The following is a 15399-nucleotide window of genomic DNA, read 5'->3' as shown; positions in this document are numbered from 1 at the left end:
TTCTTTCTGTTTTTACATTAAGAATACTAGTTATTACCTGCAGTGTGTGGATGTATGTATGAAATGGTGTATGTGATATTTTTTACATTTGTATCTTCGTAATATTTGTAAAAGCTGTTGTTGACTTTTACAGTTATGGTCCCCATGTTGTCTATGTTGTGATAATGCACCTGACCAAATTTCTCCAGTTGGAGATAATAAAGTTATTCTTATCTTATCTTATCTTATCTTAAGTGTTTGTATGGTTATGTTATCTGTGACACAGTCTGGTCGTATCGTGTGGCTGGCATATTGTTAGAGAATTCTTGGCATCTCTTGAATTTTTTTTTCTTTCTTCAAACTTTGATTTATTTTCCATTCCTTTTCATTCTTTAGATGCCCATTCCAAGAGGAGGCTCTGCTGCGAGCTGTGTATGGGAGGATATCGGATATGAAGGACTGTGTCAATAGCGCATACAGAGCCCACTGTCCTCTGCTTGTGCAGTCGTCACTGCAGTTCTTGCACAGCTGTGCAGCGGTAGAAGCTCAGTCAGCGACAGGCCACAACATTGTTCCTTCTGGCAGCTGTGAGTGGTTGGGAATTAGAATGTAGAAAAAAGGGGGAGAAGGTATTTGTATTTGTATTTGTATTTCTTTTTATCACAACAGATTTCTCTGTGTGAAATTTGGGCTGCTCTCCCCAGGGACTGCGCGTCGCTACACTACAGCGCCAACCATTTTTTTTTGTATTTTTTCCTGCTGTGCAGTTTTATTTGTTTTTCCTATCGAAGTGGATTTTTTTACAGAATTTTGCCAGGAACAACCCTTTTGTTGCCGTGGGTTCTTTTACGTGCGCTAAGTGCATGCTGCACACGGGACCTCGGTTTATCGTCTCATCCGAATGACTAGCGTCCAGACCACCACTCGAGGTCTAGTGGAGGGGGAGAAAATATCAGCGGCTGAGCCATTATTCGAACCAGCACGCTCATATTCTCTCACTTCCTAGGCGGATGCGTTACCTCTAGGCCATCACTCCACTGTATAGGTAGGACCTATATACGTCCGTGGGTTGAAGGCAGAACAGGAGTGGAAGGAGGGTTCGGAGAAGGGGGATGGAAGTGGGGGCATGGATGAGTTTGTGGGTTAGAGATGGGAGGATGATAATTCTGTGTGTAAGTGTATGCATGTGTAAGTGTATGCGTGTGCATGTGTGTGTGTGTGTGTGTGTGTGTGTGTGTGTGTGTGTGTGTGTATGTGTGTGTGTGTGTTTGCATTTACATTTTAATGTATATACTACTTTTTTTTTTTAAACTTACTCAGCTTTATCTTATTTACACTTTATTTTAATATCACCACATGTCAAACAGTGAATATCTGTACATGTGTATGGACCAGGCTTGAGTCTCTTTGAGTCTTGAGTCTTAATTCAAACAATGTTAAAGGGGAAGAGGGGGAGGAAAGGGCTGGGGATCAGAGACAGGGTGGATGATCAGGTGACACTACCTGCAGGCATGCTGCACATGATAACACCAATGACAACCCCAGTGATGATGACGGTGATGCTAAAAAGTGCTGGTTAAGAAAATGTACTAGAAGATGATCATAATCATCATTTGATAAGTTGTTGACGATACGATGATGGTCATTCTCAACACTATGGGCATCATAGATGAATAACATTGATAAGAGAGGGGTGAGTTTTCATAGCAATAATAACAACTATGATGATGATAAGAGGTGACTTGAACTGATTGTGAATCACACCCAGTAGCCAAATTTGCTGAATAAACAGGACAGACAGTACAATGATCACTGACAGCAATGACCATCACTACAGACAAAAGACTGAGCAAGTTGCTGTGTGATGTGACAGAAACTTGTGGGCAAAACTATAGGCATGATCATTTACCTTAACAAAAAGAAGACTGGACTATTAGAAATTCATGATCAAGGGAGAAAGTTGAAGTTGTCAGTTTTTATCAGTAACTTGGCTAGATGATCAATTGGTATGAAAAATGAATACTGACGAGTGTTGCCAACCCTTACTTAAACTGAAGTTAGCTTTTCTTTCAGAATAAAAACTGAATGAGTGGTGCTTCTAACCTATGTGTTGACTGTCAACAGCTATCATCTGGTACCGACAAGGGAAGGAGGGATGGCATGAAGTGATTGTCAACGGTCGACAACAAGGATTCACCAAGAAAAACCTTCACAAGCCAGAGGCCAGGTGTGATGACATTTCCACTCGACCTACCTATCTTTCGGATCTCATCAGTGTTTACACTCCCTTGAGAACTCTCTGTTCTTCCTCTGTTACCTTTGGAAATTTCTATGTCCGTACAAGGCTATATGATGAATGCTCTTTCCGCTTTGCTGCTCCTGATATCTGGAACAATCTTTCACATCATATCCGTTCATCTGACTCCGTCTCTGCCATTTGCTCTTCACTGAAAACTCATCTTTTCAAAACTGCAAGATTTCTTGGTTTCCTACTTCTGCATCACTGCACCATGCCTGTCAACTCACTTTGCATGTATGAGGTTTGAGAGAATGGAGTAGGAGGGAGAGGGAGAGTGGGGGAGAAAGAAAGTGAGAGTGGACATGAGTGGTTCATGTACTTTGTAATTTTTCTTCCATGTAAAGAACCCTGAAATCTTGCAGGGAAAGGGTGCAGTACAAATGTACCTTATTATTGTTATTATTATATTATTATTTCTCTTGGACAGGCATGCAGTGGTTAATTATATACTGGAGTTACCAGTGCACATAACTTCTGACAGATTTTTGACATCCTGAATAATAATTTCCCCCACTTTTGCAACGTAGAAATGTTCATCATTCCTATTCCTATCATTTTGATGATGATTAACTTTGCTGTTTTGACATTCTGAATAATAATTCCATCGCTTTTGCACTGTAGAAACGTTCGTTATTCATTTGCCTGTCATTCTGATGATGATCAACTTTGCTGTTGATGTTGTTATTGTGGATTTTTTTCTCAGGAGCTGTATTTGCAGTGTGAAGATTTTGGCAAAATTCAAGCAACTTGTTTTGGTGATTCCAGAGGAGGAGAGGCCCATATCACTGCAGTGAGTGGAAAGTTTAGTTTTCTGTGTGTGTGTATGTGTGTGTGTGTGAACAAAAAAGAATATAATTATCCTGTGTGTGTGTGTGTGTGTGTGTGAGTGTATGGATATGTGTGTGTGTGTGTGTGTGTGTGTGTGTGTGTGATGTGTGTGACTTTGTATGTTTTTGTCTCTGAGAGAAAAAGAAAGAATGGAGAGGGATGAGATTTTCTCCAGAGTGGTCATAATGTTGACAGTTCTGTTGTATGATTTCTAAAGTGATCACCTAGATCCAGAAATGCCAAGAGGTCTCCTGTATTGACACAATCACCAAATAAGAATGTGTGTGTAAATTAATTCCATGTACACAATAGAATTACTGAGAATGTTTAATGCTCATTTCATTCCTTTCTGTGAATGATGTCATTCATGCTGTTGCTGTTGTTTCTGCTGTTATTGAAATTATCATTATTTTCACTCAGTTATATACCTGTCTACTTTCTTATAATGTGTCAGGTAGTTCCTGTACATAGCAGAAATACTGTTCATGATTAACACCCACTTCATTCCTTTCTTTGAATAATGATATTGATGTCACTGCTGCTTCTGTTGAAATTATCATTATTTTCACTCAATTAACATCTACCCGCTTTCTCATGATTTGTCAAATAATTCTCTTTGTGCAATAGAAACACTGTTAATGTTTAAAGCTTATTTCATTCTCTTGAGTAATGTCGTTGGTGCTGGTGGTGTTGTATCTGCTGTTGTTGAAATTATCATTATTTTCACTCAGAAATATACAAGTATGCTTTCTCATCATTTGTCAAATAGTTCCCTGTCTACAGTAGAAATAATGCTGATGTTAAACACTCATTTCATTCTTTTGTTTGAGTAATGTCATTGCTGCTGCTGCTGTTGAAATTATCATTATCTTCACTTGTTATATATCCGTTTGCTTTCTGATGATTTGTCAAATATTCCCCTGCACACAATAGAAATACTGTTCATGTTTAATGCTCATTTATTCTTTGTTTGAGTAATGTCATTGCTGCTGTTTCTGCTGCTGTTGAAAGTATCATTATTTTCGCTTAGTAATATACCAGTTTGCTTTCTCATGATTTGTCAGATATTTACCCATACACAATAGAAATACTGTTCATGTTTAACACTCACTTCATTCTCTTGTTTGAGTAATGTCATTGCTGCTGCTACTGCTGCTGTTTCTGCCATTGTTGAGATTATTATTATCATTTTAACTCAGTTACATACCTGTCTGCTTTCTCATGATTTTTCAGAGCGTTGTGCAGTGCAGACAGCATGGACAGGTTAACGTATGCACAATGCAAGGAGGCAGCCACGGAGTACCAGAAGGTGTGGCATCACCTGCGACAGTCCTCCCTTCACACCTGGCTGCAGAAGTCTTCAGAGCAGTACTACCACTTCTCCTGATCAGGAATGATCTTGTGCTGGAATCTCCTTTTTACCACTGCTCTCTCCAGTTTGGGGGAATAACCAATAACTTCTTTTGCAACAAAAAGATGATACAAATGTATGAGGGTAATGTGATGACGTTTTTTTTTTCCACTTTGATCAAACTGTGTTTGGAAACAACAACTGAAAGTCAATGTCTCATTTAACAATCCATTTATTGTAGCAAATTAACAATTCAAGTCATTACTGACAGCAAATAAAAATGTCAGTCAAAGAATGGTAGCAAATATTCACTCCATGTTAGTGCTGGTGGTAAATAATCACTCCATTTCATTACTAGTGGCAAAGATGACATTAAGTCATTACTAACGGCAATATTCACTTGGTCCATGTTATTGATGGTGGTAAATAAACACAGCATTTTATTACTGGTAGCAAATATGCACATCAAGTCATTATATACTGATTGCAATTATTCACTTGATCTGTGTTGTAAGAGTTGGAAAATATACACCATTTTATTACTGGTGGCAGATGTAACATCAGGTCAATACTGATGGCAATATTCACTTGATCGGTGTTGTTACTGGTGGAAAATACATTTTCCATTTTATTACTGGTAGCAAATATACACATCAAGTCATTACTAACTCAGTTTCAGTTTCAGTAGCTCAAGGAGGCGTCACTGCGTTCGGACAAATCCATATACGCTACACCGCATCTGCCAAGCAGATGCCTGACCAGCAGCGTAACCCAACGCGCTTAGTCAGGCCTTGAGAAAAAAAAAGGTGAATAAATAATAGATAAGCTTACATAAATAAATAAATAAATAAATAATAATTATGATAAAAAAAAAAATTATGATATAAAAAAACAACAACCTGCAAACATTCACTTGATCCATGTTGCTTCTGGTAGTAAATACACACTCTGCTTTATTACTGCTAGCAAATATAGCATCAAGTCATCACTGATGGCAATAATGACTTGATCCTTTTTGTTACTTGTGGAAAATAAACACCCCATTTCATTACTGGTAGTATATAGTAGGCAAATAAAAACTATTTAATTACTGGTAATAAATTCACACTACATATCATTGGTGGTGGCAATTATTCACTCTGTGTTATTACCAGTTACGAATAAATACTGTGCTTCAATACTGGTAGCAAATATACACTGATATATATATATATATATATATATATATATATATAGATAGATAGATAGATAGATAGATAGATAGATATATATACAGAGAGAGAGAGAGAGAGTCTTCAGCATAGATGACATGTATTAAATCATTGCTGGTAGCAAATATGCACTCTGTCATAGCAAACACTGCACATTTCTTTACTGGAAGTAAATAAACACTTGAAGGCACTGCTTGCAGCTTACAAACACTCTGATTCATTGCTGGTAGCAAATATACATATCAAGTCTTTTAGAAAATACACACAACCCTCCAAACTAAATGTATTCCAATACAGTGGGGTAGAGCAGAAATCACTCTGCATTATTTTATGCCACTTCTAATCAGTTCTTTGCAGCAGAAAGATGTTACCAATAACTAAATAACACAGCTTTCAAAATAATGCTAAGCATCCAATATATAGTGATGTCAAGTTTATTTACCTCTTTGGCTGTGTTGCTGTCCCAAAGTTTCTTATTTATGTAAGATTGGGGTATGTTTGCCTTTCATATATATCTGCAAAAGCATTGGAATGAAACGGAATCTGAATCTTACTCAGGTTGTGTAAAATCAGACATGGCACTTCTCTGATTTCACAAAGAGAATTGTCAATCATTGATAAAACGACAACAGATGATTGGTAATTAATACACAGTTTATGGAGGATGTTAGTTCCATTGACAAAGGGGTACAGACATTATACATGTTGATAGCAGATAACCAAAAGCCAGCTAGCTGCACCAAATATAGTAATAAACTTAGGACGAATGTTAACTGGGACAAAAGACTTTTTAAAATGACACTCAATTTAGGAAATGAAAATAAAGTAGCAACAGATAACACTTAACACAACAAATATCTGCAACAAATTAATGAACATTTTGGAAGAAAATGTGGACAAATATATACATTTTGCAAAACAGAAAAAGTGCAGCAAAGTGCTTATATTTTCTGGAGATATTCTTTCATTTATAATTGTTTGCGAAAATTTCAAACATACTTCATCACAGTCAGCATAAAACCTGGTTCACTTATTCAATGTGAGAAGGGGATACTGTTTGGACACAATGAAAACTTAAATCAAAATCAGATGAAATGCTTGATTTTATACATATTTTAATATATAGTACAAACGAGAGAAAGGCACATTCAACAGATAAACATGAAGCACACCGCATTTCATAACAGTTGACTTCCTTATTCAGTGTCAGTGGTTGAAAATTAACCTTTTCTTTTTCTGGATCTCATTCTGTGTATTTTTGGTTTAACTAGATAACATGACTGGAAATGTAAGAAGTGTTCTTAGTTTCAAATTCAATGCGCCCTTGCAAACAATATTCCTTTGTGTAGGCCTAGATGGTGTTAGAGTGAGGGTAAATAATGCATGATCATGTTGACGATGATGGCTTTTGTTTTTGTTCTTGAGGAAAATGATACTTAAAAGTAGAAAGTACCTGAGGTTAGAAACACAAGAGATGAAATTTTGTGTTGGGGACTATGTTGGTGGTATGATGGTTTAGCAGAATCATTTTGTGCTGAGTTCATCCCTGTACTTAACCCATTCAATCCTGAAGAGTTTACAGCCTAGACAGGCTTCATTGTAATATTGATGTGACAAAAATAGAGAGCAGAAAATATACATTTTCCCCCCTCCAAATTACATGTGGACACATCTGGAAATATTGTAAAATTACTTCCATTACTTTGTTGTTTATGCGTATGTAAAAACATGAAAGCCGTTTTAATGAGACAAATTTTTACATCAGAGCAATGCTGGAGCACAGGGGTTTATGAGTTAACTTGCTGTATATAGCTATGTGTGTAAAGTGACTGGAATGCTACAAATGCATTGCATCTTAAATTATTTTTCTTCACAGTCAAGACCATGTACAAAATGAACTAGACCACACGAATATTCAAACATATAATGCCATAATTCTGTTGAAAAATGCTTGCAAAAAGGAACTGTTGAACACTTAAAAACAGCCCCAAAACATACAGATGTTGACGGATGGAATGGATTGGTGTATGCATCTTTTTTTCTCTCTCAAAAGTTGAAAAAAAAAGAAAAAGAGAATTGTCTAAATCCAACATCATTTAAAAATACTCCAAGATTAAAAAAAAAAATCTTGGAATCAATGTGTGTGTGTGTGTGTGTGAGAGAGAGAAAGTGTGTGTGTGTGTGTGTGTGTGTGTGTGTTCGTGTGTATTTTCACATACATGTCTGTAGGCAGGCAAAAATGTTCAAACAGAACTAAAAAGAAAAATCATTAAGAAGGTAGTATTTTTTGATGACTTTCAAAACCACCTAATAACAGAACCATGCATACCATGTCATGTTCTGTGACAGTACATGTAAAGATGATACTTCAGCAGAATGTATAGTGAATAACAACATTGTGAGTAATAAGTCTGCAGACTTCAATTAAGTCTGCATGTTCGATCAAAGGTCTCAATAGTCTCATAAAGGGTAGTGACTGCATAACAAAAATTAGAGCATTTGATTACACCACATGGATCAAAAATAGGATAAATAAAATTAGAGCATTTGATTATACCACATGATTAAAAAGAAGATTTAAAAAATCGAGCATTTGATTATACCACATGATCAAAAATAGGATAAAAAAAAGAATTAGAGCATTTGATTATACCACATGATCAAAAATAGGATAAAAAAAAGAATTAGAGCATCGGATTATATCACATGATCAAAAATAGGATAACAAAAAAATAATCGGCAATAACAGTTATCACAGCACAGTAATTAAAAAAAAGGGGGGGCACAAAGAAACCCACCAACAAACAGCAACAACATATTTTGTGATGAAATTTCAAACATTTCCATCTGTCACGCAGTCTAAAAACAACCAATAACAATGCGTTCTTTGATGCAAGATCAAACATTTTCATTTTTAACACAGTCTTTAGAGAAAGAAGGATTTTCTAACACATTCAACAAGATCACATAAACATGTATAGGGCAATATACCAGTCTGCGATTTACAAATATTTTACAGGTGGAAAATTGATTTTTCTGTGTGTGAACCGCTGATTTGAAAAAGACAGAAAAAATAGGGCCAACAGGTTGGTATGCTTAGACAGTTGCTGCACTATGACTGATGCCAGTGATGGTGAGTGCACAGAAAGACATTCCATTCCTATGATGGATTGAAACGGGTGACTTTTATGTTGCAGTGGAGGCAGGTAGTGTTCTTCCTGTCTCTAGCCCATCAACAACACACCTGTTCTGCACTGCTCATCGCAATGTTTCCAGGGCACTTGTTAGCACTGGTGCAGGCTTACACCTGTCTTCACACCTGGAATGACGTTTAACAATGATCTATACATAACGGATCAGCAGTTGCAATGTTCAAACCAACGACCCACAATCCATGAAGTAAACCCTGCCGCTCTGCGTCAGCAACAAACTTACAAGATTTCAAGTGCAGAGATGTCTTCCTCGATTTTTGTGAGGAGGTTTTCATCCACAGCAAACTTAAGGTCCAGCGGCTTTTGGGCACTGCTGACCTTGATCTGATCAATGCCATCCACACAACTCTGCACTGTCTGCTGCAGTCCTGCAACATCAACAAGGACAGGCAACTCCTGAACACGGCCCAACAATTGTCGGTGCAAGGTGAACTTGCTCCTTTCATTCAGCAGAGACTTCTTCTCCTCTGCCACCTGGTCCTTTTCACGGGAGCATCTCCCATGCACTTGCTCTGTGAGACGTCGACGACATGCCTGGATGGCCGTAGTCAGACGATGACACTTCTCATCCACGTAAGCATGCCCAGTTTTCTCCATCTCCCCGATACTGAGCAGCCGACTGTCCAGCTGAGCCACTTTCTGCATCATCCTGCCTTCAGCAGCAGACAAGGTGTTTGTCAGGTCCAACACCTGCCTCTGGTTGTCCTCCCTGTGCTCTTCCAGGTACCTGACCTCAGCACACCTGCGATGGTCAGACTTGGCACAAGGCAGACAGATAGGAACGCCATGCGTCTGACAGAAGAGGTCTGCGGGTCTGTCACTGTGCACCATGCAGTAAACGGTGCTTTTGGTGGCCAGTTCTTCAGGCGTCAAAGAATCCAAGGGTCGTACGCTGTGGTGCCGTGTTGTGGACAGCTTGTCGTGAACAAAGGTGCAGGAGGTGCACAGCACATCCCCACATGTCAGGCACAAGAACAGCGCAGCGTTGGTGGCACACACCTTGCAAGCGTGTTGCTGCCTTAGAAACTGTGCTGCCTCCACCACCTTCATCATGTAGCGGTCAGTGAAAAAACTGTCTGCAATTTGCTCCGGCTCCTTGCCACCAGTCTCTTTGCCTGCCCAGATGGGGCTCCGACACAGGGGGCAGAGTGTCTCTGACTTAGATTTCATCCACAAAACCAGACAGTTTTGGCACATCATGTGGCCGCAGGGAAGGACTTTCGGTTCTTTCATGTCCTCCAGACACACCTTGCATTCTCGGTCTGCAGGAGTGGAGACTGCTGCTGTAGCCAGGATGGCCTTGCCATCATCAGTGAGCACGCTGTCATCAGCAGTGGTGTCAACAGTTGCAGGGGAACTGTCAACTTCTGTGACAGGTGGGCAACTACGAGGTTCACTGAGGTGGGAGGCACACAAGTCCTCAGGAATGTCCTGCTGATGACCAGCCACTGCCTCCAACATTTCACAGGCAGCAGGGACAGCATCAGCTTTAGTACCAGCCACTGCCTCCAACATTTCACAGGCAACAGGGACAGCATCAGCTTCAGTACCAGCCACTGCCTCCAACATTTCACAGGCAGCAGGGACAGCATCAGCTTTAGTACCAGCCACTGCCTCCAACATTTCACAGGCAGCAGGGACAGCATCAGCTTCAGTACCAGCCACTGCCTCCAACATTTCACAGGCAGCAGGGACAGCATCAGCTTCAGTACCAGCCACTGCCTCCAACATTTCACAGGCAACAGGTACAGCATCAGCTTCAATACGAAGATGAGAACTTTGAGGAGCAGAGGCCTTCATACTTTCCTCTGGCATTTGGCTGTGTGCTGTGTTATCTTGGTTTTGTCCTGGAAAGGGAAGTTCTTGATTACTATCAATGCTTCCTGCACAGTTTAGAAGCGGTTCCTTGACAGCTGATTCATGTGTGCAAAACTTTAGAGGTTGGTATACAGTTGTAATAAAGGCAGGGTTCTTTTGTGGTTTATCAGCAGAATGCCCATGATCAACAATAACATAATCATCAACACCGCACGCAGCCCTGTCAGCACTTGACTTGCCAGTACTGTGAGCTGCTTTATGAGCATTGGATCTACCAGTACTGTGAGCTGTTTTATGACCATTGGGTCTATCAGTACTGTGAGCAACCTTATCAGTACTGGATTCATATGAACTGTGAGCAACCTTATCAACACTGCATTCATATGAACTGTGAGCAGCCTTATCAGTACTGCATTCATATGAACTGTGAGCAGCTTTATCAGTACTGGACATTTTATCAGCACTGGATCCATATGAACTGTGAGCAGTCTTATCAGCACTGGATCCATATGAACTGTGAGCAGCCTTATCAGCACTGGATCCATATGAACTGTGAGCAGCCTTATAAGCACTGGATCCATATGAACTGTGAGCAACCTTTCTAGTACTGGACCCATACAGAGTGTGATAAACCTTATCAGCAATTGACCCATATGTACTCTGAGCAGCCTTGTGAACATTGGACTTTTCTGTATTGTGAGCAGCCTTATGAACACTGAGTTTATCTGTATTGTGAGCATCCTTATAAGCACTGGACTTACCAGTACTGTGAACAGCCTTATGAGCACTTGAATTATCAGAACTGTGAGCAACCTTATCAGCACTGGACTCATCAGTATTGTGAGCAGATTTATCAGCACTGGATCTCTTAGTACTGTGAACAGCCTTGTCAGCACTGGACTTGTCAGTACTGTGAGCAGCTGTATGAGCACTGGATGTATCAGTACTGTGAGTAGCCTTATGAGCATTGGACTTATCAGTACTGTGAGCAGCCTTATCAGCACTGGACCTATCAGTACCATGAGAAGAAGTATGAGCGTTAGACGTATAAGTACTGTGAGTAGCCTTATGAGCACAGGGCTTATCTAATGTGAAAGGAGCCAGCAGGTTGTCAGAGCTGCAAGCAGTCTCGTCAGCCATGGCTGGTGAGGTGCTCCTTGCACTGTTCCCCATATCAACTTGGGCCTCTGATGTTCTGTCTTCTGGCATTGCAGTTACGCTTCCCTCACCCGCAGAAGCCTTCTGGCTGACAGCCGGGGATTTAGCCTTGTCCCATGACGTCTTCTTCCCGTCTGTGTTCCGACCTGGTGGTGTTGGCAGTTGGCTTTCTGAAGACTTTGTGTGGGTACTGTGAACTGCAATGAAGCAATTATTCAACAAATAACACTTTTTTTTTCTCAAAAAAGGTTCTGCTGTGTATCAAGAATCAATAAACAACATACAGATCAATATATGACCGAGGGAAACGCACATGATGTGTCCATGGAATACAAACATAACATTTCAATTCCAAAGAGACAGCATACAAAACAAGCTCTTGATGGTTAAGGAAAACGGCACTCTAAAGTCAATAAAGTAGAAGGTGCGAAAGGCGGCACTCAACAGATGTGCAGCAGTAAAAGTTTCTGGAGAGGATGGTGTGTTGAGTTGACAATGGTGAGTGTGGACAATGGTGAGTGTGTTGAGTGGACAATGGTGAATGTGGACAATTGTGAGTGTGTTGAGTGGACAATGGTGAGTGTGTTGAGTGGACAATGGTGAGTGTGTTGAGTGGACAATGGTGTGTTGGATGGAGAATGGTGAGTGTGGACAATGGTGAGTGTGTTGAGTGGACAATGGTGAGTGTGTTGAGTGGACAATGGTGAGTGTGTTGTGTGGACAATGGTGAGTGTGGACAATGGTGAGTGTGTTGAGTGGACAATGGTGAGTGTGTTGAGTGGACAATGGTGAGTGTGGACAATGGTGAGTGTTGAGTGGACAATGGTGAGTGTGCTGAGTGGACAATGGTGTGTTGGGTGGACAATGATGAGTGTGGACAATGGTGAGTGTGTTGAGTGGACAATGGTGAGTGTGGACAATGGTGATTGTGTTGAGTGGGCAATGGTGAGTGTGGACAATGGTGAGTGTGTTGTGTGGACAATGGTGAGTGTGGACAATGGTGAGTGTGTTGAGTGGACAATGATGAGTGTGGACAATGGTGAGTGTGTTGAGTGGACAATGGTGAGTGTGTTGAGTGGACAATGATTGAAATGCAAGGAGAACTAGAGATATGTCACCCAGTCCCACTCAGATTAACCTTTGTACTGGCAGTTTCAAAGACACTCTATCAAGTTAACCAGTTAGCCTCTGTATTGGCAGTTTTAAGGACATTCTGCAAAGTTAATTAATTAGCTTACGTATTTGCAGTTTTAAGGACACTCTATCAAGTTGATAAAATAGCTTCTGTATTGACAGTTTTAAGGACACTCTATAAAGTTAATTAACACACACACACACACACACACACACACTTAACCCCTCAACCCCAACAAATACTCGCGCGCGCACACACACACACACACACACATGGCCATCATAAGTTAAGCGGACTCACAGTCTTCTTCCTTGATCAGACCATACAGTGGAACCAGGCTGGCGTGGCCATGTCTGGCATAGAACAAGCGGTGCTGCTTGTATTTACCCGTGCCAGTGCCAATGGGATTGTCCTGAGAGAGAGAGAGAGAGAGAGAGAGAGAGAAAACAAATAGGTGAAACAGCAATGTAAGAAATGAAACTGATAATATTATGGTGTGTGTGTGTGTGTGAGTATGTGTGTGTGTGTGTTGTGTTGTGTTGTGTTGTGTTGTGTGTGTGTTGTGTTGTGAAGTGTAGTTTTGTATTGTGTTGTTTCATTGTGTCATGTGTGTGCACGTATATGTATATACCATGTATGTGTGGCGTATGTGTTTGTCTGTGTCAGTCTGTGTGTGTGTGTGGAAATGGAGATGGAAAATGATTGAAAGAGGGTAAACAATCTTCACTAAATGAAACTGAAAATGTAATAACTTTATTAACATATCACAGGCCTAACTGATACATGTTCAAGATTCATGAGATGAAAGTTTCCCTGTGATCTTGTATATCTTACTAGGCGTACACTTCAATGGTGTTAGGAAAGTGCAGTTAAAAATGAAAAACTATGCACAAGAGAAAGGGACACACACACACACACACACACACACACACACACACGAGCACACACATGCAAGCACACAGATAAACAGACTAGCAAAGTGAGAGACTGTACAAGAGGATATGCAAATGAGAGATAAAGAAAACATGAAAGATAGAACGATGGGGAGTGTGGAAGAGAATGAAAGAGAAGAAGACAGACAAGACAAAGATGTGCTGAGTGACCAAAACTAAAAAATGAAAAAAAGAAAGAAAAAAAAGAAGACACATGAAAATAACTGGAAAAGTAAAGAGAAAAATGCGCAGACAAGTAACGTCAGTCTTAAATCATGAGTTGTGCCATCTCAAATGACATTCAATAACTGGACAGACACTCACACATACATAGCCTCTTTGAATGGCGGTTCACACTTGACAGATACACACAATAACAGGACAGAGAGACAGTGAGAGAAGGAGCAAGAGAGAGAGGGTAAGAGAGGAGGAGGAAAACGTTAAAGAGAGACAGCATTACATACAAACTCCACGCCAGCTGTGATGGCAGATGATGTTTCATCCGGCAAAACTCCAATCCACCGAACAATTCCCATTTCATCCCTGCCTTGTGCGTACGCATAACTCGGCAGGACAACACGGTCCCCAACATACAGGTCAGAGCTTTTCTTCTTTTCTGCCTGTTGTACTGAGGCTTTAGACTGAGCAACATGTTCTGTGCTTTTATTCATCTCTGCATTCATGCTCTGGTTGTGCTGGATGTACGCTTGGACTGTGTGAGTTCTTGGTCCTATAATTCCAGCTCACGCTGCATTGTGTGCAGCTGCTCACACTGCAGTCATTCACAAGCTGGTTCTTCCTCACGATTCTCTCCACGTCTGCCAGGAAAATCAAAAGAAGCAAGGCACAGTTAAAAAAAAACACCCAGAAAAACAAAACAAACAAACAACAACAACAACAAAAAACACCGTGGCACCAGAAAACGTAACAAAACAAAACATAAAAAAACATGGCAATACATCTTCAAACATAAAGCATGTATGCCAGTCCAAATTTTTGTTTGTAATCTTTTACTAATACAACTCTCCTACAAACTTGATTATTTAATCAACTGTATTCTGGCAGATAAAAAGAAGTGTATACAAAATCACACACACACACACACACACACACACGGGAAGAGAGAGTGTGAGAGAGATGTCATGTCAGACTGACTGACAGAATGACACTGACACACAGATATGTACTCAACGATACAAACTGACACAAAACAAAACAAACGCATGTACAGAAATGCCTGTTGAGGAATCAACACCAAAACCGAAACTAGACAATATGATGACCAGATACTATCAAACGATCTAAACATTTATGTTTAGTGTATCCAAACTATATCCCTGGTAAAATAAACAATAAAAAAGTGAATTTTCACTCACTGTTCAGATGACTAGAACGAAGAGTCGAATGTAAACTGGCGTGACCCTCGAAATCTAATCAACTGTGATCAAATTCCGTTTGTGTCGGAAGGGAAACAAC

The 15399-nt window shown here is 40.2% G+C and overlaps 2 protein-coding genes across 4 annotated transcripts in view; one reads left to right on the top strand and one right to left on the bottom strand.

Annotated features, from left to right (window-relative positions):
* The window catches only part of LOC143285380 (tRNA-specific adenosine deaminase 1-like), a 9462-nt gene extending 4943 nt beyond the window's left edge, over positions 1-4519 (top strand). For all 3 annotated transcript variants that reach the window (XM_076592613.1, XM_076592612.1, XM_076592615.1), the window contains 4 exons: positions 376-566; positions 2104-2206; positions 2982-3068; positions 4340-4519. In XM_076592613.1, coding sequence (XP_076448728.1) covers positions 376-566; positions 2104-2206; positions 2982-3068; positions 4340-4493 — 535 coding nt within the window. In that variant the 3' untranslated portion in view covers positions 4494-4519. The remainder of the gene's footprint in view (positions 1-375; positions 567-2103; positions 2207-2981; positions 3069-4339) is intronic.
* A 152-nt stretch (positions 4520-4671) lies between these two features.
* LOC143285379 (uncharacterized) lies at positions 4672-15399 on the bottom strand. The gene is made up of 4 exons (XM_076592611.1): positions 15300-15399; positions 14388-14741; positions 13292-13403; positions 4672-12053 (listed from the first exon to the last, which is right to left on the bottom strand). The coding sequence occupies exons 2-4, from the start codon at positions 14604-14606 to the stop codon at positions 9100-9102; spliced, it is 3285 nt and encodes a 1094-aa protein (XP_076448726.1). The 5' UTR covers positions 14607-14741; positions 15300-15399; the 3' UTR covers positions 4672-9099.

This window comes from Babylonia areolata, chromosome 9 (assembly GCF_041734735.1).
Source record: "Babylonia areolata isolate BAREFJ2019XMU chromosome 9, ASM4173473v1, whole genome shotgun sequence".
Taxonomy (NCBI): Eukaryota; Metazoa; Mollusca; class Gastropoda; order Neogastropoda; family Buccinidae; genus Babylonia; species Babylonia areolata.
This window is presented reverse-complemented; position numbering and strand designations above follow the sequence as displayed.

Coding starts and splice junctions, on each gene's coding strand:
- LOC143285379 (XM_076592611.1), bottom strand. CDS start 14,606: ATGAATGCAGAGATGAATAAAAGCACAGAACATGTTGCTCAGTCTAAA. Junction 13,404..14,387: donor TCACAGCTGGCGTGGAGTTT/GTATGTAATGCT, acceptor TCTCTCTCTCAG/GACAATCCCATTGGCACTGG. Junction 12,054..13,291: donor TCTGATCAAGGAAGAAGACT/GTGAGTCCGCTT, acceptor GCTTCATTGCAG/TTCACAGTACCCACACAAAG.